Raw genomic sequence first — 22,331 nt, 5'->3', positions numbered from 1 at the left:
CAGCTGAACACGACCCCACGGTCATTTCCTCAATAAATAAGGAAACACTATATGAGCTGTGTTCATGATGGCAAGGCAAGGCAACAGGGATGGTGATTTTTTTATTTGCTTTGCTTTGTCATGGATTACTTTCAGAGACTAACAATGTACTTATTAAGGAAAATGTGAAGAAAAGCCAGCCACCAACTGCACAAATGATGCTAAGCAATGATACAGACTGAATAAACAAGCCATACTAGTTTTAATAAATACTATAACTTAGAAGCTTTCAACTTTCAATGTAAATTTTTTTTTTTATTGGAAAAAGTCGAAGTGAATTGGATCTCAGGACCATCAGGATTAGGACAAATTTTAAGGCTTAATGAGTATTTATAGAAATATTTACAAATTATTTACTAATAAGATTTTCACAGAGAAATTAAACTCACATCCTTTAATGATATGAATTCATTATTTAACAACTAGATGAATCTTTATTTATTTCGATTCAGACTTTTAGTACTATAACAAATTGTTTTTTCTCTCTCTCTCTCTCTAATATTAAGTAAAGCCATTAAGGTACAGAAATAAGAGACTATTCAATTAAATTCCAATTTAACTATTTCTAATCGCCTTGAAAAATGCAGCAAGGTAACGTTGGAAGTTGAGATTTCTGGTCCAACTATATGGTACCGTGTAAGTTTCATTGGAACTTTTTTAGAATGGTCATGTATGATATGGTATGCTTTGTTTTCTAATGAACGTAGCCAAAATTGTTTTTGCAATAAAAAATGGTCACAAGAAAACAACGTCAATACCTATTTTTCTGACACCATCAATAATTACTCTTACTTTTACAATTGCCATATCTTTAACTCTTTTTACCCGGGTACATCATAGAGCAGAGTGGACCACCTGCCGACACATATAAACCGTTTAAGAGAATTTTTATAGGTCAATGTGAAGTTACCATTCGAAAGAGATATAAAGCTTTTTTCATAAACTATTGTGGAAAATGGTGTATGAACACTTATGTTATTAGATAATTAAAAAAAAGAGAGAAATAAAAAAATGTAAATATAATATATTATATGATATAATAAAAGTAGATATAAAAAATGAAAAGTGAATATATATTATGAAAATAGATATATATTATTCATCGACTATTATTTCTTTCGAAATGATAAAGCTCGCATAAAAGAAAGTTCTCAAAACAATAAAAGAGCATGCTGATTTTATTAAAATATTATAGTTTATAATATTCTAAATTCTCTAAATTATTGATTAATTTAAAAATACGTGTAAATAGTATATTTTGTTTTCAGGATATTAATTTTTAAAAATATTCTGTCTTAAATAATTAAAAGAATTCGTTAAAATATTTCAAGTAGCCCAAGTCAAGATATCAGTTTCTTTTAAGACTTCAAGTCTTACACAATTAAAAAAAATTAAAAGGATTTGTTAAAGCATTTCAAGTAGCCCAAGTCAAGATATTAAATTTTTTAGGAGTTATAAGCTCGTTTGGTTGTTGAGATCGAGGGTTTAAGGGTTAAAGAAAGAAGAAAAAAGAAGTCATATTCCAAGTAAATTAACAATTAACATCGATCATTAAAAAAAGAAAAAATATTAGTTTTCAATAATACCTCATGTCTTAAATAATTAAAAATATTAAAAGGATTTGTTAAAGTATTTCAAGTAGCTGAGGAGCAGGGATGAATTTGGTGGGGGTGGGGAATTGATAAGAAAAAGAATATTAAGTTAATGTTTGCTTAATTTGATAGATTTTAACATTTTTTTTTTGGACTCACTAGTTAAGTTTCCTTTCTACTCTTCATTTTCTTTTACTTTAGTAGATTTAATAATATTTCACCTTAGAATAAAAGAAAATGAAGATATAGATGGAAAGTAAATATTTTAGAATTACTCTTGAAATAGCTTAATGTCTTGTGTGTGTAAAATTATTACAACTTAATTTTATATGCATGTCTTTTTCTTTCTCATCTTTTTATTTTATTTTCTCTTCTACCAAACAACTTAAAAATTCATCTCACTTTATATTCTTTATCTTTTATTCCTTTTACTTTCATTATCTTTCCTTAACGAAACATTAACAAGGTCAGGGAAAGACTGATAGACACAGTGAGTCTAGAAACCTAGATAGGGATAATAAGAGAGGTAATCAATAAATTAATAAATATAATAATGTGATGTCATAATATGACTGATAGGTTCATACTAAAATTATCAATATTTATACAACACAGTAAATTGACTAGGCCCATCCCAAAAATCTCCATGTTAGATTTTGCTCATAATGCAATTGTAGTTTGATATTAGCCTGTAAAAATACTATGTGCACCTCGCGAGCTCTATAACTAGGATTGTAGCCAGGACTAGGAGGGAGAGACTAAATTTGCATGTGAACACTGATTCATGAATATTTCTCACCCCTGATAATGGAAGACCAGCATAAAATCTAAATGTCTTCAGTAGACCAGCTCACCTCTTGCCACGAGGTCCAGGTCCAGATCTGGGACCAGGAAACCGAGAGAACTGAAGCCGCAAGTGACTAGACTCAGGATTGAGTTCATCAACTTTATAACCTGTGACATCCAACCACAATGTCAGCAAACACTGAAATTTGGGTACATAACTTTATGAAAAATCATTAACCACTGAGTTCGAATCCTACATACTGAGTGACCAATATCCTAAAAGAACACAGGCCATAAGCTAGCAGACATAACTTTGATCAAGTATCTTATATCTTTAACATTAAGTTTACCATTCAAACAATGGCATCTTAATTTTCTTTCCAATAGTAACTTCCATTAAATGTGTTAAGTTTTAAACAATTCCACATCAAGGATGAAAGAAACTTTATCTAAATTTTGTCTTTAGCTAGCAGACCACAGATACATCATAGTGGCAGAATTTTGGGGCTTAGTGCTTTGGTTACGCAAAAATATTCATGATATTGGTGAAAGTGGTGGTGATAACAGATAATGACATATCATCAGAGAACAGGAATACATTCCCAGTGATGATCATTAGTACAGCTAAGGCAGACACACTACAGAGCCGGATGATGATAATTTCAAAAGTGACAATGACAATGATATTGGCAGTTAATAGAACAGATATCTTTGTACGTGCACTCATTTCTCACGAGTTCACCACTTCAGTTACTATGAAGTAAGTTTGAATAAACCTTTACCTCACCGATAACTTATATTAGAAATTCAGTGTAACACAGTGATTTCCCACTTTCCAGGTTTAAATTCTTTTAGTCCAATAGAACAATGAGTAATTTCATCAGTTAGAAAAGCATATCATACTTCTACACGTGTTCATATGGAATTTCACTGATAAAATTCCACTTCAGTGCAACTTAGAAATGTTTTTCACCCGATTCAAAATTATAACAAACACCCAAAATACATGACAACTTGATAAGCACATCTTGGTTCAGAAGACCAAAAACCCCCAAGGGAATTCTTCAAATTTCACAACATCCATCAAGTTACCTAATGCTAATATGATTTCCTATTAAACATGAAATTAATTTCCTTTCATCTCAGCAGTTAACATGAAGTGATACCTTGCAATGCACTCAGAGCAGTTGCTGCACAGGCCGGATTTGCAAAATCCACAAAACAAAGGATTAGAGGATCTCCACCACGCTGCAATAAGCATGTATTTCAGCATAAAGAGTGTGAAACGATAAACCAAGTTAAAAGAGGGCAAACAGACAACTGTTGCAAACAGTACACTTACATGTTTGGATTCTTTGCTCACAAGCCTTACTTCTCTATATCCAACAAAAGGGCGAAAAATATCTAAAAATGGCATTAAGGAATTTGAATAGCTAGATTAAAATAAATGAAGCTGACAAAGCACAGTTGAAAGTGTGAATGTGTGATGATACAATTCTTAAACAGTAACTGAGAACCAAAAGGATACGAGCCACTTCCCTTCTTGTGCTGTCAGATGGGAGACCTTCAACATATAAAGTACTTGAAGCATCTGGGGGAAGAGGTACAGTCTCAGGTCCAGGCATGGAAGCTGCATCTACTGTTAACTGACCGCCATAATTGACATTCCGTCCATTTCGTGCAAGATCATGACCACCACCAGGATGCCCCATGACAGCAGGATCAGTTAGTGAATGGCGTGGTAATCCACCAACACCCCTTCCCAATCCAACACCACCAATTGCACTGGCTTCCCCAGAATTAAACGAAGTAAGCTGCTTCATAACCAAAAAAGTAAGTTTTCAGAAAACAAGCTGTGAAAGCACATCTTCACACATATTATGTAAATAAAATAGGTTAAGATGTTACCCCTGCACTTTGAAGGTAGCGGTCATAAGCAGATCCAAGTGTTTTAGTGTCCTTTAGCATTCGATGACCGGTATGGTCATCATTTCGAGCAATATAATTATGCATCTCATTACCCCCTGTCAGACCAGAAGGTGACATATCTGCAATGTAACAGAATCTAATCTTACAACTTCTCTAATAAAAAAATGAAGCTGAAAATACATACACTTTATAAAATAAGTTTCAGTCATATGCAATGTCGAATATCATTGCCATCCCTACAATGCTAATCACTGACTGACTGGTGACTATATATAAAAAACATCTAACAAATATGCCAGATGCTAGTAAAACACAGGTAACTAAAAAGCACATGCTCCAAAATGCAAAGTGCTCATAATAATATAAAGAGCAGGATGCGCACACACAAACATGTTTGTTGACACCTATCAAATTATCAGAACACACCCTAAAGCATAAAAAGTCAACAATTGTTACTTGACTAGCTGTCTTAGAGTAACTACTCAAATTGTAGTTACTGGAGTATTTTAAAAGACTCATGCTTTTACAGCTCTACGTAGTTAAAACAGTTAGTATTCTCAACCATATTTGTATCTCTTGTCTTTCTTGCAACATAAATCAATTCATTTAGTTAGCTTTCAATAACAGAACACATAATTTCTCTAATATAAATTGATAAATATTTTCTTTCATTCTCTTTATCGCTCATTACTGATTTCTGTCATGGTATTGAAAGCTTTTCTTGGATCTGATTCCACTCCATGGCTTCACTGCTTAATCCTTTTCGGTCTTCAGATCCCCAACACCAACATCATTCAGTGGATCTTCCACTTCAACCCACTCTTGTGTTCCTGTTTCAAACTCATCCAATTTCAATGTGACCTGATGACAAAAATTTCCTACTTTGGAAGTAGTAGGTGGAGACAGTGATTAAGAAATTCGCTGTGTGTCATTACAGACCCAAAAATCAAATTGCAATTTATTTGAGGAAAATCGTGCATTCTGACATGAAGGCAAGAGTTTCCTGCAGTGGGAGTGGCAGGATCAAATGCTTTTCTTTTGTGGCTACTTTCTTCTCTTAAACAATCTCTTCTGACCAGAGTCATTGGGTGCACACATTCCTGGAAGATCTGAGAGACTCGAGACTTATTTTCATTCACACCTGTGTGCTAACTGCTAAGGCATGTCAACTCATATCTGAACTCAGAAACAAGAAGAAATATGATTGATCAATCTAAGCGCATCTATTTTGATTAAACCGCCATTAATTTCCTGGTCTCTATAAATGGTCCACTTGCATCTCTGAATCACACTGATGTCATCCTTGATGAACTTCTAAATATTACGATTTATGACACTGTTGACACCTCAATAAACTGCAGAACCGATCCTTACAGTGCACAATATTGAAGCATAGCTTCTTGTTCAGGAAGCAGGCTCAGCAATGTACTCTTTTGAATGTAGCTCAAGCTTTTCTGAAATAGAATGCAGCTTCAAGCATTCAAACCTCTACACCAGCATGCCTTGTCACCTCATTTGCCACATGGTCCCCATGTAAATCAAGTCAGCAGTTTTCACCATCACTTGGATATGGTGGTAAATAAAGTTTGCTTTACACTCAGCCCTATGGGTTCTCTTAAAGTATTGGTCATGAGGCTCACTATTTAGAGGCTGCTGTAGTTGATCAGATTGTGTCTGAGGTCATGGAAATCGGCCAGGTTGTTAATGCTCAATTTATCGTCAATTGTCAAAAGTTAGGTCATGATCCCATGACTTGCGATCATCTATTTGATCATACCTTGGACCCTTTTCCAAAGTCTCTTTTGATTTGAGGATCATTCACCACCTCATTTGACCCCATTTATCATCAAATCAGAACAAGAGAGCAATTGTAGTCTACTATGTACAGACATAGTCAAAACAGGATTTAGCCCTTTTTTGCTTATGCCTCGTTACCCTTTAAACTCTTGGATCATGCTTTTCTGCTATATACTTAATAAGGAATAAAAAAAAGTAAAGGCTAGCAGATGAAACAGGAACCGCTCATTACTAAAATGCTCACTGTTAGGTCAATCCTTCACATTCTCATATATAAATCTCCTTACATGACATATTGATAAATCATTAGCAAATGAAGCATTTCAATACCAACAACAAATCTATTACTCTATAGTGTAAAACTGTAAATACTTCACATATGATATCATCCCAACACATCATCCCAAATAATTTTATATTTAATATTTGTCGCGCCATTAGGATCAATGTCTTTACTGCCTCCCTTTTAAGACTAATGCCACTATTACCACCATTTTATTAATATATCCAAATCCTTCTCAACCCTTTGTCTACCCAACTCCAATCTTCAGTGCATATCCTCTTCACCGTTGCTGAAAAAACACATCAAACAGAAAAAATAAAAAATCTAACCAAATTTCTAACCTCAACTTATACCCACTCGACAGAATGCCCTTGTTACTCCTCCTTTGTCACAAATTAAACCCGATAAGAATTCAATCACTAAGAACTCAAAAACATAAAAATACTTATCCCAGGGTATACCTCAAGGCCCAGCAACGCATCAATATTCTGAGTCTGTCCAGCTAGTTTAGATTACACAAATTCAAACTCCATAATATCATCCTTAGCCTTTTCATAATCTCAAAAACAAACTTTGAAAGATAGAAAAAAAAAATAGAGACCTGTTATCAATTTGACAAATTCCATACCAATGAAGCCCAGTATCAAAATAATTATAAAGACCTAAACTTTGAAATTCTAAACAATAGTATCTGCCTTAGGGCGTGTTTGGATGGTCGAAAATGTGAGAGAGAGAAAATAGCGAACCATATTCAGTACGAGGTCGTTTGAGCATGGCGGAAGAAGGTTGAAGCGGCTGCTGCTGCTGCCGATTCCAGAAGCCGTCCGTCATGGCGAGAGAGAAGATCAAGTTATGGTAATGGTGATTGGTGAAGATGGAGATCAAATCACAAACCCTAATTCGCAAAAACACCAAAAGACCAAACCCTAAGCCTTGGCTCGTTTCTGCAAATAAAAGAGAAATTTTTCAAGTCCACTCTTTCCGTTTTTTTAAGGAGAAAATAGTACGGAGGGAGAGGATGGCTTGAAAGTTGAGACACGTTTTTCTTTCTCCTTAATCGACCGGGCCCAAAAATTTTATCAAAATTTAAGAAATACGATAAAAGTTTGGGTCAATATGTTTTTTTTAAAAAAAGTATATTTCGTTTGGACACAATCTCATATCTAATTGATAGGGGTCAGTATAATTTTTTAAAACAATATATTGAATTTAACATAGAACAAAACAATATATATATATTAAATTAATATATTTTACAATGTAGATTTTTTAATGATAATATTATTTCCTTCCTATATCTTTAAATTTAGTCTTCTTTTTATTTTAAAATAATTATTTAGAACTTTAAAATCTAATTAATTTCTTTTGTTAATTATATCCTTATGTAATACTAGATAAGAAGTAATACCTTATTGATTATTATTTATAAGACTCAAATTATATTATCTCTTACATTAATTATTTTTAGATTAAAATATATCAAATTAATTATATTGATAAACAATTAATTAGAGGAGAGAGAAGAGTTCATATCAAAGAAAAAAAGATAGAGAAAAATATTAATGACATAGTTAATTTTGAAAAGAAAAATATAAATTTAAGATAAATTTATTATTATCAACTAAGTTGTTCACTTTTCTTAATTTAATAAATTAGGCAATTGAGTCATATAAATAGAAACAAAAGGAATATAATTTATTACCACTAATATGATATAGTGTTAAATAAGGACTCTTTAGTATAAATTTGTTTTCATTAATTTAATTTGTTTATCCTATTACCTTTTAAATATTTTATCCAATTATATATTTATTTTCTTGAAAGTGAAGTTAGGAGCAGAATAGGATAGTTGTCCTCACTCACATCCCTTCTTCACCAAACTTATCATTATCATCACTATCATCCTTATCATCAATAATATTATTATCATCATTGTCACCAATTACATATTTTCATTGCAAACTCTTACTATCATCATCACCATTATTTTATCACCACCTCATCATCATCACCGTTATAATTACCATCAACATTACCACCACACTACCATTATAATCATTGTTACCACTATAATTATTGTCATTATTTCACCACCATTTATCATCACCTAATTTTGGGGATTAAATCAGAGTGGAAATAAGTTTAAAATTTAAAAGTTCCATGATGAACAAAATAATCGATTAAGTGAACAATATAATCTATTATTTCATGCCTTGTGATTTAGGATTTGTATAGGTATACAAATAATTGATTATCTACTCAAGATAATTGATTATTTGACCTTTAGAGAATTCATTTCTTATTTAGATAATCAATTATCTCATAAAATAAATGCATATCATGTTCGTTGTGCTACCTAGGTAGCCTTATAAACAAAATAATCAATTAAATCAAGGCATAATCAATTAACTTTGTTTTACTCTATAAAAAGCAAACTTGTAAGCACCTTTTCATAAGACCAATATTTTTTAGAACTTTGTCTAGAAAAGAGTTTTGAGCTAAGAATGTGCCATTTTGAAGTTTCATAACTGGAAATCAAAATTTCTTAACATGAAAAAATGATGTATCACTCAAAAGGGTACTAGAAGGGTATTTTTTGAGGAAATATGATAAGTGTGTTGAATTTCTTCATATCAATTACTCACAGGTGATATCATTCCTGTCTTTTTTGTTGTTGTATTGATCTTTGACTAGGGTTCTCAAAACAAGTTCATGTAATAGGATTCTACATAGTGTAGTTTGGTTCTTATAGAATTCAAGAACTTGTTGCATAAGTGTTTGTGCATTCATCTACGAAGTGTGTTTATTATCATTGATTTGTTTAATGAAATCTCATACAAAGGTTGTATGAAAATTTTGGATGTAAATCACGCAAGTGATTGAACCAATGTCAAATTGACTTGTACAATCTTTCTTTTCCCTTCTCTTTGCATCTACGTTTTTTTTAGCATATTTCTTACTAATGTCATATTTATCTTTATTGTTGTGTATTAGCTATCTTACATCAAAGAATAAAAAACCAAATTAAGTACAACATCTAAATCCTTCTTTTGATTTCAACATCAAGTTTTATTTGGAATTAAAAGATATTTATAACAAATCCTAGAAGATTTGGAAATAAGTTCTTGATGATCCAATTCACTCCCTCTTAGATCCAACCATTTCCTTTAAGGCTCAATTAATGGTCAAGATAAGATAGGATATACAGGTAATGATATGATATGCTCAAATTTTAAAAAATATATATTTCACTAAAATTATCCATAATTTTCTAAAAATAAAATTTAAATTTTTTTATTACAATTTTTTTTTATAAACTATGAAAATTATATAAAAAATAATTTTAACTAAATTACACAATATTATATTTTATTTATGAAGTTACTTTTTTATAATTATAAACAAATTATATAAGGTTTTTAAAATAGTCAAATATTTTTCAAAGTAAAATATTTGAATAATAATTTAATTTAATTTAAATTTTTGCCAAAATTATATATATATATATATATATATATATATATATATATATATATATATATATATATATATATATATATATGAACTCTTATCTTATTCATCGTAACCCACCTCTTTAGCGGGATAAGAAATACTTGAACAATAAGATAAGATAAGCAACAAAATAACACTATAATCCTATTGATTCAACAAGCAACGAATTATAACAAGACTTACCTATCATATCCTATCCACCAAACAAACTCTTAACAATAAGAAAAGAAGTTTAAAAAAATCATTATAAAAATAACCATAGTACAATAGTTTGATAAAAAGATAATTAATATGCCATATTCACAATACTTTCGAATTATAAAAATATTTTAAAAAATTATGAAATGAGAAGGGAGACTAAAAACGACCCAATCAAACCTAGTTGAAGGCTCTAACAAGTGAGTCTTCGTTTAACCGTGGAAGCTACCAATTTACACCATATCTCTTTGGAATAAATCAGAATTTGAAGCAGTTATTCCTACATTGTTATATCTATCTAACCGATGAAAGAAGCAATCTAGGTAGCACCATAAGACCTAAAACTATTAACATTTTCCCATATATCCCAAATGTCACCAACACTAGTAATTCCCATGGCTCAATAACAGACTAAAGTTTGGCTCCTACAAGCACACAACCAGTATAGCAGATAATATTGAAAATAAATAAAATAAAATATAATAATTATACCTTTATTTGGCCAACAAAAAACAAATGCTAACTAGGATCATTAAAAAAATATCAATATTTATACAACACAATAAATTGACTTGGCCCATCCCAAAAATCTCCATGTTAGATTTGTGCTCATATGCAAATGTAGTTTGATCTCAGCCAGTTAAAATAATATGTGCACCTCACGAGCTCTGTAATTAGGATCGAAGCCAGGAGGGAGACTTATATTTGCTTGTGGAGAACATTGATTCGTGAATATTCTCATCCCAGAATGGTATGGATAAAGGAATTCAAGTCATTGTGACAAGCATAAAACCTAAATGTCTTGGGTGAACGACTTCACCTCTTGCCACGAGGTCCAGGTCCAGATCTGGGACCAGGAAACCGAGAAAACTGAAGCCGCAAGTGACTAGACTCAGGATTGAGTTCATCAACTTTATAACCTGCACCATCCAATCACAATATCAGCAAAAACTATGAAATTTGGGTACATAATTATGTGAAAAATCATTAACCACTGAATTCAATTCCTACATACTGGGTGACCAAGAACCCAAGGAACACAGCCATTAGATTGCAGACATAACTTAGATTGAGTTTCTTGTTTATTTAACCATTAAGCTCTTCATTGAAATAATGGCATCTAAATGTGTCATTTAATTGAAGAACTTGACGGCAAGGATGTAAGAAACTTTCAACTAAATTTTGTCCTTAGCTTGGTGACCACAGATACAGCTGATGGTGATATAAAAGAATATTCATTAAACTGGTGAAAGTGATGGTGATAGCAGATAATGGCATACCATTAGAGAACAGGAATATTCCCAGTGATAATCATTAGTACAACAAAGGCAGACACACTAGAGAGCAGGATGACGATGACGATGACATTGATATTCGTAGTTAATAGAACAGATATATTTGTATGTGTTCATTTTATGAACTTCAAAATGAAAGACGGTGACAAATGGAAACATGGAAGTTGGTACTTGGCACTCATTTCTCACGTGTTCACCACTTCAGTTACTATGACGTAACAGGTAGAATAAACCTTTACATCACAGACAACTTACATATTAGATATTCAGTCTAACAAAGTGATTTACCACTTTCCAAGTTTAAATCATTTTAGTTCAATAGAATATTGAGTAATTTCATGAGTTGGATAAGCATATCATACTTCTACACTTTTAGTGCAATGTTTTTCCCCCAGTATGATTCAAAATTATAACAAAACATCCAAAAAAATCATGACAACTTAATAACCACAACTTGGTTCAAAAGGCCAAAAACCCATGGGAATTCTTCAATTTTCAGAACCTCCATCAAGTAACCCTTGTGCTGTGAGGATTCCTAATTTCCTATTAGATGACTAGAACAACAAAAACATGAAATTAATTTCCTTTGATTTCAGCAGGTAACAAGAAATGATACCTTGCAATGCACTCAGAGCAGTTGCTGCACAGGCCGGATTTGCAAAATCCACAAAACAAAGGATTAGAGGATCTCCACCACGCTGCATTAAGCATGCATTTCAGCATAAAGAGTAAGGAACTTTCAACCAAGAAGCAGAACAACAATAAAACAAGTTAAAAGAGGACAAACAGACAACTGCTACAAACAGTACACTTACATGTTTGGATTCTTTGCTCACAAGTCTTACTTCTCTATATCCAACAAAAGGGCGAAAAATATCTAAAAATGACATTAAGGACAAGACAGTTGAAAGTATGACAATACAATTCCTATACAGTATCTGAGAACAAAAATAGGTAATTTAAAATATATGAAGTGACAAGACAGTTGAAAGTATGATTATACAATTCCTATACAGTATCTGAGAACAAAAAGGATACGAGCCACTTCCCGTCTCGTACTGTCAGATGGAAGACCTTCAACATATAAAGTACTTGAAGCATCTGGGGGTAGAGGTACAGTCTCAGGTCCAGGCATGGAAGCTGCATCTACTGGTAACTGGTCACCATAATTGACATTCCGTCCACCTCGTGCAAGATCATGACCACCACCAGGATGCCCCATGACAGCAGGATCAGTTAGTGAATGGCGTGGCAATCCACCAACACCCCTTTCCAAACCAACACTGCCAATTGCGCTGGCTTCCCCCGAGTTAAACGAAGTAAGCTGCTTCATAACCAAAAAAAGAACTTTTCAGCAGACAAGCTGTGAAAGCACATCCTCACACAAATAATGTAAATAAGACATGTTAAGATGTTACCCCAGCGCTTTGAAGGTAGCGGTCAAAAGCAGATCCAAGTGTTTTAGTGTCCTTTAGAATTCGGTGACCAGTATGGTCATCATTTCGACCAATATAATTATGCATCTCATTGCCCCCTGAAGTCAGACCAGAAGGTGAAATATCTGCAATGTAACAGATTCTAGTCTTACAACTTCTCTAATAAAAAAGTGAAGCTGAAAATACATATCTCTATCATAGAAGTTTTGCCATATGCAATGTCATATATCAATGCCATCCTGACAATGCTAATCACTGACTGACTAGTGACTATATATAAAATACATCTAACAAATATGCCAGATGCTAGCAAAACACAGATAACTAAACAGCGCATTCTCCATAATGAAAAGTGTTCATAATAATATAAAGAGCAGGGTGCACTCACACAAACACGGTTGTTGACACCTATCAAATTATCAGTTCATGCCAAGTAGCATAAGCAGTCAAACATTGTTATTTGACTAGTTGTATTAGAGTAACTACTCAAATTGTAGTGACTCGACTCTGTTAACAGACTTGTGCTTTTACAGCTCTAAGTAGATACACAGTTAGTATTCTCAACCATGTATATCACTGGTCTTCCTTGCAACATAAGTCAATTCTTTTAGTTAGCTTTTAGTAGCACAACACATAATTTCTCTAATAATTGATAAATATTTTCCTTCATTCTCTCACATTCCTGTCACATCTGAGAAACTCCAGCATTATTTTCCTTTGCAAGTGTGCTAAGGCGTCTCAACTCAGATCTAAGCTCAAACAAGAAGAATTATGATAAGATTCAATCTCATGGACTTATAATTATTACGGAACTTCTGTGCCCTCAATAAACTGCAGAACGGATCCTAACGGTGCACAATATTGAAGCCTAGATGCTTGTTCAAGAAGCATGAACTGATAAGCATCAACAATCTACTCTTTTGAATGTAGCTCAAGCTTTTCCAAAACAGAATGCTGTAGCATCAAGCATACAAACCTCTCCATTTTATACTCAGCAACAAGTCCCTCAGTATAGTGCCACTCCAGCCCATTCAATTCCAAGCATATCCCAACAAAAGATAACACCTCAACCCTTAGTCACAGCCTTGAAGGGTTTTCTATTCAAGAATGGTTTTCAGATTCTCAAGCCACCCACCATGTAACTACAGGACCTGCAGAATTCATTCCAAAACTTTGCATTATCAGGTTTGGATAAGATCTTAATAAGCAATGGGCAAGCAAGGGACAACTCTGTTTACTTTGAATTCCATCCTGCTTCTGGTTTTGTCAAATTCCTGACCCTTGTGAGGTACTCTCAGGGTTTTCTTGGTTCAGATGGGATCTATCAATTTCACAATGTTCAGCTATCTAGGGGGGTAGCTTACTTCCTCTGGTATTACTTTACCTTCATTTCTCCTACTATGGTCTATGGATAACTATATATCAACTATTCCCACTTCCTACACCTCTTGGCACTGTTGTATATGACACCCTCACCTTGAAGAATTTAAAATTGAATTTCAACACAGTAATATGCCGTTGGATTACTGAGTGACGTTTTGTTTGGGAACCTTTAGCATTCCTCATCTACTACAATCAATACCACTTTTTTTGAGCTGGTTTTTAATGATCAATGGGCACTGCTCCCATAGTCTCTGATATAGAATTTAGGTGACAAGGATAGAGAAACAGAGAGAAGAATAACAGAACAGAGAGGATATATGAAGAGAGATAAGAGAATCAGAGATCAGAGAAACTGAACACAGCACTTCTTAATTATCATTTCAGTTTCAGTCTATAAAATACATCACCCATCCATTATTTATAGGCAGATACAAACAGCTTACAGTTATAAAATCCTAAATGACAATAGCTTCCAAACACACCAACTAACATTCTTTTCTGTCAATTTAACAAATCCTATACCAATGAAGCCCACTGTCAAATTAATTATAAAGACCCTAACTTTGAAATTCTAAAAATAGTAGTCGCCTTAGGGTGTGTTTGAATGGTCGGAAATGTGAAAGAATGGCATTGTGAAGAGAAAGAGAGAAAAGAACGAACCGTATTCAGTACGAGGTCGTTTAAGCATGGCGGAAGAAGGGAGAAACGGCTGCTGCTGCCGATTCCAGGAGCCGTCCGTCATGGCGAGAGAGAAGAACAAGTAATGGTTATGGTGATTGATTGGTGAAGATGAAGATCCAATCACAAACCCTAATTCGGAAAACACCAAAGCGTTGGTCCGTTTCTGCAAATAAAAGACAAAACTTACAACCCCACGGATGGGTTGGTCCGTTATTTTCCAGGAGCCGTCCGTTTTTTTTTTTTTTAGAAAAAAGAGAAAATAGCTACTGGTCACAATTATGTTGAAGAAAAAACATCACAATTTTTTATTCACAAATTGTCGGCTGCAACAGGAGCTTACAGAGTGTAGTTTGTGTGTATCTGTGTTTTTCCCCTCTTTAACTGAAGATAACTTGTGTGTGTGTTTTCACACTAGTACAGTCAACAAACTGCGAGAAAAAAAACATAAGTCATAAGAGTCTTGCTTGCAAGCCCACATACAAAGCTTAATAGACCAATATGATCGACAAAATTACTTTTCAATGGCCATGATTTTCATCTTATCTCCTCACATGCTTTTATACCAATTATATTCCTATATATAATAATTTTATTATCATATTATCCAATACATTATTTTCTTAAGGCAAAATTATAAAATTGATCCCCCACTTTATCTCTAATTACGGATTTGGTTCCCTTATAATTTAATTTACAAATTTGGTCCCCAGTTTTATAAATCAAATCCTTGCAAAATTGGTCCTGGAAATCCGATTTGGACATTGACCGTTAACCTCAAACGTTGATTGTGACGTGTCAATGTCATATGTCAACGTCTGAGTGATTTCCTATAAAGACTTCATTTTTTATAGGTAAAATTGCATTTTTGGTCCCTCAGTTTTACTCCAATTTCGATTTTGGTCCCCCTATAGTTTAATTCACACATTTAGTCCCCCAGTTTTATAAATCTTTTTATAAATTGTTCCTGCAAAATTGGTCTTTTGAATGGTTTAGCCACTAGTGCTAGAGACATGGTAAGTCTTGATAAATCTTGCACTTCTTTTTCATCGCAAGTTTTCACTCACTTGGAACCCAAATAAAAATCACTTTTTGTCTCTCTCCCACTTCCGGAGTTGTTCAACTTGGGAAAGTGACGCATGAATCCCAACCTAGGTCTGAAATACAACTTCTCTAGTGATAAAATTTGGCTAAATTTATAAAAAGATTTATAAAACTGGGGGACCAAATGTGCAAATTAAATTATAAGGAAACCAAAATTAAAATTGGAGTAAAACTGGAAGACCAAAAGTATAATTTTACCTACAAAAAATGAAGCATTTACAGAGAACCACTCAGACGTTGACACGTGACATTAACACATGGCATTGATGTGTGACAGTCACACGTGACATTGACACGTTACAGTCAACGTTTAGGTTAATGGTCAATGTTTAAATCAGGCTTCCAGGATTAATTTTGTACGAATTTATACAATTGAGAACCAAATTTGTAAATTAAATTATACAGGAACCAAATCTAAAATTGGAGATAACTTGAGAGACTAAAAGTGTAATTTTACCTTTTCTTAAATCAACATATAGTGCTCGAAACTATATATACATTATTTTCTTAAAATCAACACATAGTGCAAATTATTGTGAAATTTGTTGGAAAAGTGACATGCCGAGGAGAGGAGACTATAGACTTTTGGAGGAATATGGAGTTATGCCATATGTAAAACACCAAAAAGTTATGGGAAGAATGACATTTTGAACAGAGATTTGTTACCAGAGAAATATAAATGAATAACAGGGAAAGAAAAATTCCCAGTACCTTTTTTCTCTATCTTCTTTAGGATGGAATATATTCTCTATTATTATCAATGTAACTACAGTACTTCCTTTTGAGTCCGGAGCATTGCCTTAGGTCAGTAGAAGATTCAAGATAGGATCATTATTCAATTTAGTATATAACTGTAGTTCCAATTTGTACCCACAATACAAAGTATGCACTATAGTTCCAATTTTCTGTTCTTTTCTTTACTTCAGTAGCGGCTTAGAAAGTTATCAATCCTTGTTTGCCTTTTGGGAACTGAAGGGAAAGAACAAACTAAATTAAAGCAAGATAACTAAGAGTAATCAAATGTTAGTCTTATAAAATTTTTAATATTTATTTTTTGTATTTGGGAGGAATAATTAAAGCGTATATGCAACTAAACTTATACCATATTATATAAATCCTAAAATAAACGAGAAAAAGTAAAGTTATTACAGAAAATATACAAAATGTGATGATGATAAGTAAGTGAATATGTAAGGTAGTGCTTGATTTGAATGTTTTTTTTTAAAAAAGAAAATAGAAAATAAAAGTAAAAATATGTTTGGTTAAAATTTAAAAAAATAATTTTAAAAACAGACCTAAAATTAAAAATAACAAATTAATATTTTCAAATTTTTTTAAGAAGCGAAAACGTAATAACATCTTAGAATATTTTTAAAATCTTAAAAATTTGAAAATGTAAATTATTTTTAAAAAATAAAAACCAAAAACAAATATTCAAATTGAATGGGCATAGACTCGATTCCCTTAAATAAGATTAAGATTTTGAGTTCGAATATTGTGGATGAAAAAAAAGTAATGAAAAAGAGAGACACATTAAAAAATGACTAGTAAAATTTTTTCTACTCCACCCAAAAGAAAATGATGAATATGCGTGTATTGTCGTTTAGAATCGATTTACTCTAGGATTTGTTTGTATAAGTTTACATAAGGTTGTTCTAATATAATTCTTTAGAGCTTTTTTAAGTTACAAACTTTAATTTGTTAGAAAAATATTAGATTAGCTTTTATATTTTTTTGGTACAAAAACTTAAAGTAGCTTTTATATGAAAAACTAATATAATACTTTTAATATATATATATATATATATATATATATATATATATATCTTTTAATTAAAATTATATTTTCGAAAAAAGTTAAAGCAACAGACCCTAAATACATACCTTGTAGAGTTACTAATTTTTGCATTATTTCCGTGCGTGTGTGTATATTTCTTTCTCTCTTACGCGTTTCTCCGTCAATATAAATAGAGCACTTTCATCATCAATACTAGCAGTTTTGGTATCAATAAACATTTCAGGCGTAAATTTGAAGTTTTATCTCCCTTTTTTTTTTTTTTTACCTCTAAGGTCGATGACGGGTCGAATGGTAGCTTTCAATCCGTAGAAGAAGGACAATTTTCTCAACATTATCACACCAACAATAATAATCTAATCAATACTCTCAGATCTATTCGATAGATTGAAATAAAATGGAAAGAAAATAAATTAAAATAAAATTTTTGAATTAAAATGAAATGTAAAAATATAATCACATGATTTTATTGTTTATTTTGTTCTTTTTTTATTCTCTTTATCATAAATCCTTAAAACATTGATCTAGTACCGTGTATTTACGATTAATACTCTCTTTACAGGCACTCTAACTTGTACCCGACCACATAAGTGTCTAAACTTTTAGACCAACTTTGTTTGAATTGTTTCCTTTCTCCTATGAACTAGCATAGAGCATTCTTTACGAGCACTGATTACAACACAAATCAACCCCCTCATCAATCTGTCCCTAATTTCTGTCTCTGTTTCCACACAGAACGTGGGTCCAACTTTATCCGTCTCTTCTCTTATTGTTGTGCACTCCATGGCCCCTCTAACTTCATTGTCCAACTCTTTATTATGGTCTAAGAAATTAAAACCCAATTCTTTTGCCTACCCTATTCATGCAGCACTCGCCACATTCATCAATGTACCCTTGTGCATGTGTACACTGACACTAGGCGCGTTTCCATTTAAGATAAATAACCTTATTTGTATATATGACACTAAGAAAATTGTACCAAAATTAGATAATCTTTTCTTTTTCTTAAAGGCAACCATTTGTTTACACATAAATTACTTTATTTTGATAAAAATAAACTCCTCAAATTGTATTCTGATTGAATGCTCTATAGATTTTAGATCCCAAGTCATTGATGAAGGACATATATTTACATGTTGCTGTGAGACTTAGCACAACAGTTTCGGACTTTCAGTTCCATAGTCGGCCATTAATTTCCATGAAGGCCCACAGATTCACCTAACCAGACAACACTCACCCTATTTTGCTCCCTATATACTATATATCCTTATAAATAAAAATATATATAATGTTTATCCTATCTTTTTATTTATTAAGTCATTTTGGCCTACTCTTTTGGCTGGTTTCTATATACTATCACAACTTGTGTGACTCAACACTTAAGAACACCTTTCCCTCCCCTGAGGACCCGTTCCAAGGTCTCATAAAGGAATTTTCCTAGTCTCTTTTAATTTTTAATTGAATAAAAGTACTTCATCCATCGGATCTCGATTATAAAAAAAAAATGTGTTTCACACTCATTAATGAAACTAGTTTACTTCATTAATTAAATTGTATTATTTCTAATTTTCTTTTTAAAAAAAGCTACAAGCAGTTGCAAAAAAATAAATTACATCCCGACTATATTAATACTTATCTTCCTACACCCTCAACTAGCCAAAATATTATAGATGAATATAAAAGAAAAAAAATAGGAAGACTATACCAAAACTCATTACACTAGTTAATTTTATCAAATTATGTCATTCTTAATTAAAAAATAACTTTTTTTCTTAAATTACACCTCATTGGAATCTAATATCAATCATAAAAAAATTGATCTCATTAAAAATGAAGTATATTTTGAAAATAATTTCATTAAATAAAATTTTATAAATTGAAATTTGTTTATATTTAAAATTAAAAAAAATTATTACTTATATTCAAAACGGGAGAAAGTCCTCAAGTTGTCTCATTTATTGCTACAAGCCACCAAAAGCCTAACACAAATATCACCCCCAACAGCCAAATCTTAAAGAACATGACATAGCATTTACTCCCCCCATGTTTCCGCACACACCGGCGTCGTTCTATATTGTAATATTGGTAATACCATTTCCACTCTTTCACATATGCTTCACAAACAAGCCACTCTTCGCACTACAAACACCCCAAAAATTACTTTCATTTATTAAGAGTGTGTGAAACTCAAACCATCTTATAGCATTTCTTCCCCCTCCATTCATTATCCCCTTTTCTGTTTCAACATTTTTCTCCCCCTTCAACAACTTAATCCTCTCTCTCTCTCTCTCTCTCTCTCTCTCTCTCTCTCTCTCTAATTCACTCTTTTTCTTTCCTTTCTGAGGTTCTCTTGCTATAAAGGAAGGTGAACTATTAAACTCCCTTAATGGATAGAAGATACCTCAACTTGGTTCCAGTGCTGATGCTTTTGGTAATATGTTTTGTTGGCCATAGTTATGGTGCTAGACACTCTAATCAAGTTTTCAAAGTGCAGCCCAGGGGAGAGGCTTTCCCTCCAAGCTTCTTTGGTTTCTTGCCAAAAGCAATGCCAATACCACCTTCAGGGCCTTCAAGGAAACACAACGGCATTGGATTACAAAGCTCAATGGGGGAACCATAGAGGGGTTGGATATGTATCTCATATATTCCTTCCTCACCATTGAATCTCTTGATAAATTTTTTTAAGGGTAATGTACATGATGCCTTATTTATTTGTATTTTAATTTGTCTTTACCTTTTTGGTTTTTTTTGGTTTACTTCCCTCTTTTCTGGTTATTATTTTCAAGATCATTTTCTAGACAAACAGTTTCAAAATGAACTGTTAAAAGGGTATATGTAGATTATTTATTATTTATTATTATTAGCTTCTTCACACATATATGTGAAGGATATGTATATCTGGACAAGCTTTAGCTAGCTTCAGACAGCTTTGTGATAGAACCCTTGAGGGTTCAAAGCAAGAAATGTTTTGTGGCTTGGCTTAAAGATAAAAGGTGTTGTACTTGAAAGCAAAGAGAAAAAAGGTGACAAACCTCTCAAAGTTGATGTGTATCTACTTGATGGCAAACCTTGCACAGTTGATGTGTATCTACTTCTTCTGCTTCTGTTTCTTTCAAGTAAGCTTTTTGTTTGGTAAATACGTGCAAGCTGGCATGTGTGTTAGATTAAGATTTAGAAAAGTGGAACTTTCAATGAATATTATTGACAATATGTATGTAAGATTAAGATTTAGAAAAGAAGTTGCATTATTATTGATTCATGTGACTACAAAATCATGCTTGTGTGTTCTTCGAAACTTAGAAATTCTTTCTCTGAAATCTGGAGTTTCTATGCGTGCAAAAACTGATAAAGGGTAGTAACTGTAGCTAAGAGTGACCATACATTCTCATAAACTTTCGGGAAGTGACGTGAGAATCGTCCATTGTTGCGTTTTGATTTGATTTTAGTTAGTAGCTAATAAATGTTCGTACGAGGACTCGATTTCCCTAGCCATCCTACACTGCACCCCCTATATATATTGCTTCATCATTTTACGTGTGATTTGTGTCATTTTGCTCGTCTAGTTATTTTAAATCAAGGATATAATCTAAAACAAATCAAGGATAATCTACAGTTTTATTTTATTTATAATCGCAATTTTTTTTCCAGTTTTTTCAAGTTGGTGAATAGAAAATGGCGTTGCAAAGACTTTTTTATGTTAAAAGTTTCGTAATCTTATGTACTACAAGGGTTTTAGAAGGATGAAAAATTCTAGGATGATGAATTTAATGATGGAATTCTACACAACGAATGTAATTATGTCTATAAGTTAGTGTCTACGACGGTTGAAAAATCTTAATTGCAAATATCTAGGACAAATCAAAATGGATGACACGTTCAAACTAATCACAAGAGTAAAGCGACTTGTTTTAGTTCACAGTTTTCTCGAGTTAAAAGAGAAATGAAAATTAAATTAGCCCCTCAAAATGCTAATTGTTTTGGGTGGGTAAGCTGTTTCAAATCATCGTATCGTGATTACAGACCTAGCTTTGAAGCCATGTGTAACCCATTAATTATAATGGTCAATTTCAAAGACGAAATGCGAAGAACGGCTAGTCAAATTTTGAACTTTGTCGTAAAATGAAATATTTTCGATCTTTTTTTTTTTAAGTGATATTAACGTGGAGTGGAGTATTTTTAGTTTTATTTATAATTAATATTTATAGAAGAATTTGATTGATTATAGTAAGATTTTTTTTCTTATCACATTTTTTATCTCCAAGAACTTAAAATTATATTTATAAGGTCTGAGACCAGTACTCTTTGGATCAACCGTGTTTCAACTTTTTCTTAAGTGCTTTAACAAGAATTCTTTAATATTCTCTTAATTATTAAAAAAAAAAGCATTCAGAATCCGGGAAAATATTGTTTATATTTTAATAATTAAGGGATTATTAATAAGATATAAGCATGTTTCATAAACTTTTCTAACTTTCACCAAAAAAATAAAAATAAACTTCTCTA

At 32.4% G+C, this 22,331-nt stretch overlaps 2 protein-coding genes across 7 annotated transcripts; both read right to left on the bottom strand.

Annotated features, from left to right (window-relative positions):
* Positions 1–2,140: 2,140 nt before the first annotated feature.
* On the bottom strand, positions 2,141–7,447 carry LOC114401158 (RNA-binding protein 2-like). Of its 2 annotated transcripts, none has more exons than XM_028363577.1 (6): positions 7,173–7,447; positions 4,326–4,465; positions 3,946–4,234; positions 3,760–3,821; positions 3,584–3,665; positions 2,141–2,585 (listed from the first exon to the last, which is right to left on the bottom strand). In XM_028363577.1, the coding sequence occupies exons 1-6, from the start codon at positions 7,255–7,257 to the stop codon at positions 2,482–2,484; spliced, it is 762 nt and encodes a 253-aa protein (XP_028219378.1). In that variant the 5' UTR covers positions 7,258–7,447; the 3' UTR covers positions 2,141–2,481. The 2 variants fall into 2 exon arrangements, with proteins under 2 accessions (XP_028219378.1, XP_028219379.1); XM_028363578.1 differs by having other exon boundaries at positions 3,946–4,231; positions 7,173–7,444.
* A 3,024-nt stretch (positions 7,448–10,471) lies between these two features.
* Positions 10,472–15,303, bottom strand: LOC114401612 (RNA-binding protein 2-like). Of its 5 annotated transcripts, XM_028364167.1 has the most exons (7): positions 14,912–15,003; positions 13,845–14,019; positions 12,851–12,993; positions 12,471–12,759; positions 12,248–12,309; positions 12,049–12,130; positions 10,472–11,057 (listed from the first exon to the last, which is right to left on the bottom strand). In XM_028364167.1, exons 2-7 carry the CDS (start codon positions 13,897–13,899, stop codon positions 10,954–10,956), a joined length of 735 nt encoding a protein of 244 aa, XP_028219968.1. In that variant the 5' UTR covers positions 13,900–14,019; positions 14,912–15,003; the 3' UTR covers positions 10,472–10,953. The 5 variants fall into 5 exon arrangements, with proteins under 5 accessions (XP_028219968.1, XP_028219969.1, XP_028219965.1 ...); XM_028364168.1 differs by lacking the exon at positions 13,845–14,019 and having other exon boundaries at positions 12,851–12,966; positions 14,912–15,303; XM_028364164.1 differs by lacking the exon at positions 13,845–14,019 and having other exon boundaries at positions 14,912–15,299.
* Between the last annotated feature and the right edge of the window lie 7,028 nt (positions 15,304–22,331).

Source organism: Glycine soja, chromosome 20 (assembly GCF_004193775.1).
Source record: "Glycine soja cultivar W05 chromosome 20, ASM419377v2, whole genome shotgun sequence".
Taxonomy (NCBI): Eukaryota; Viridiplantae; Streptophyta; class Magnoliopsida; order Fabales; family Fabaceae; genus Glycine; species Glycine soja.
The sequence above is the reverse complement of the archived record's forward strand: the minus strand, read 5'-3'. Positions and strand labels throughout refer to the sequence as shown.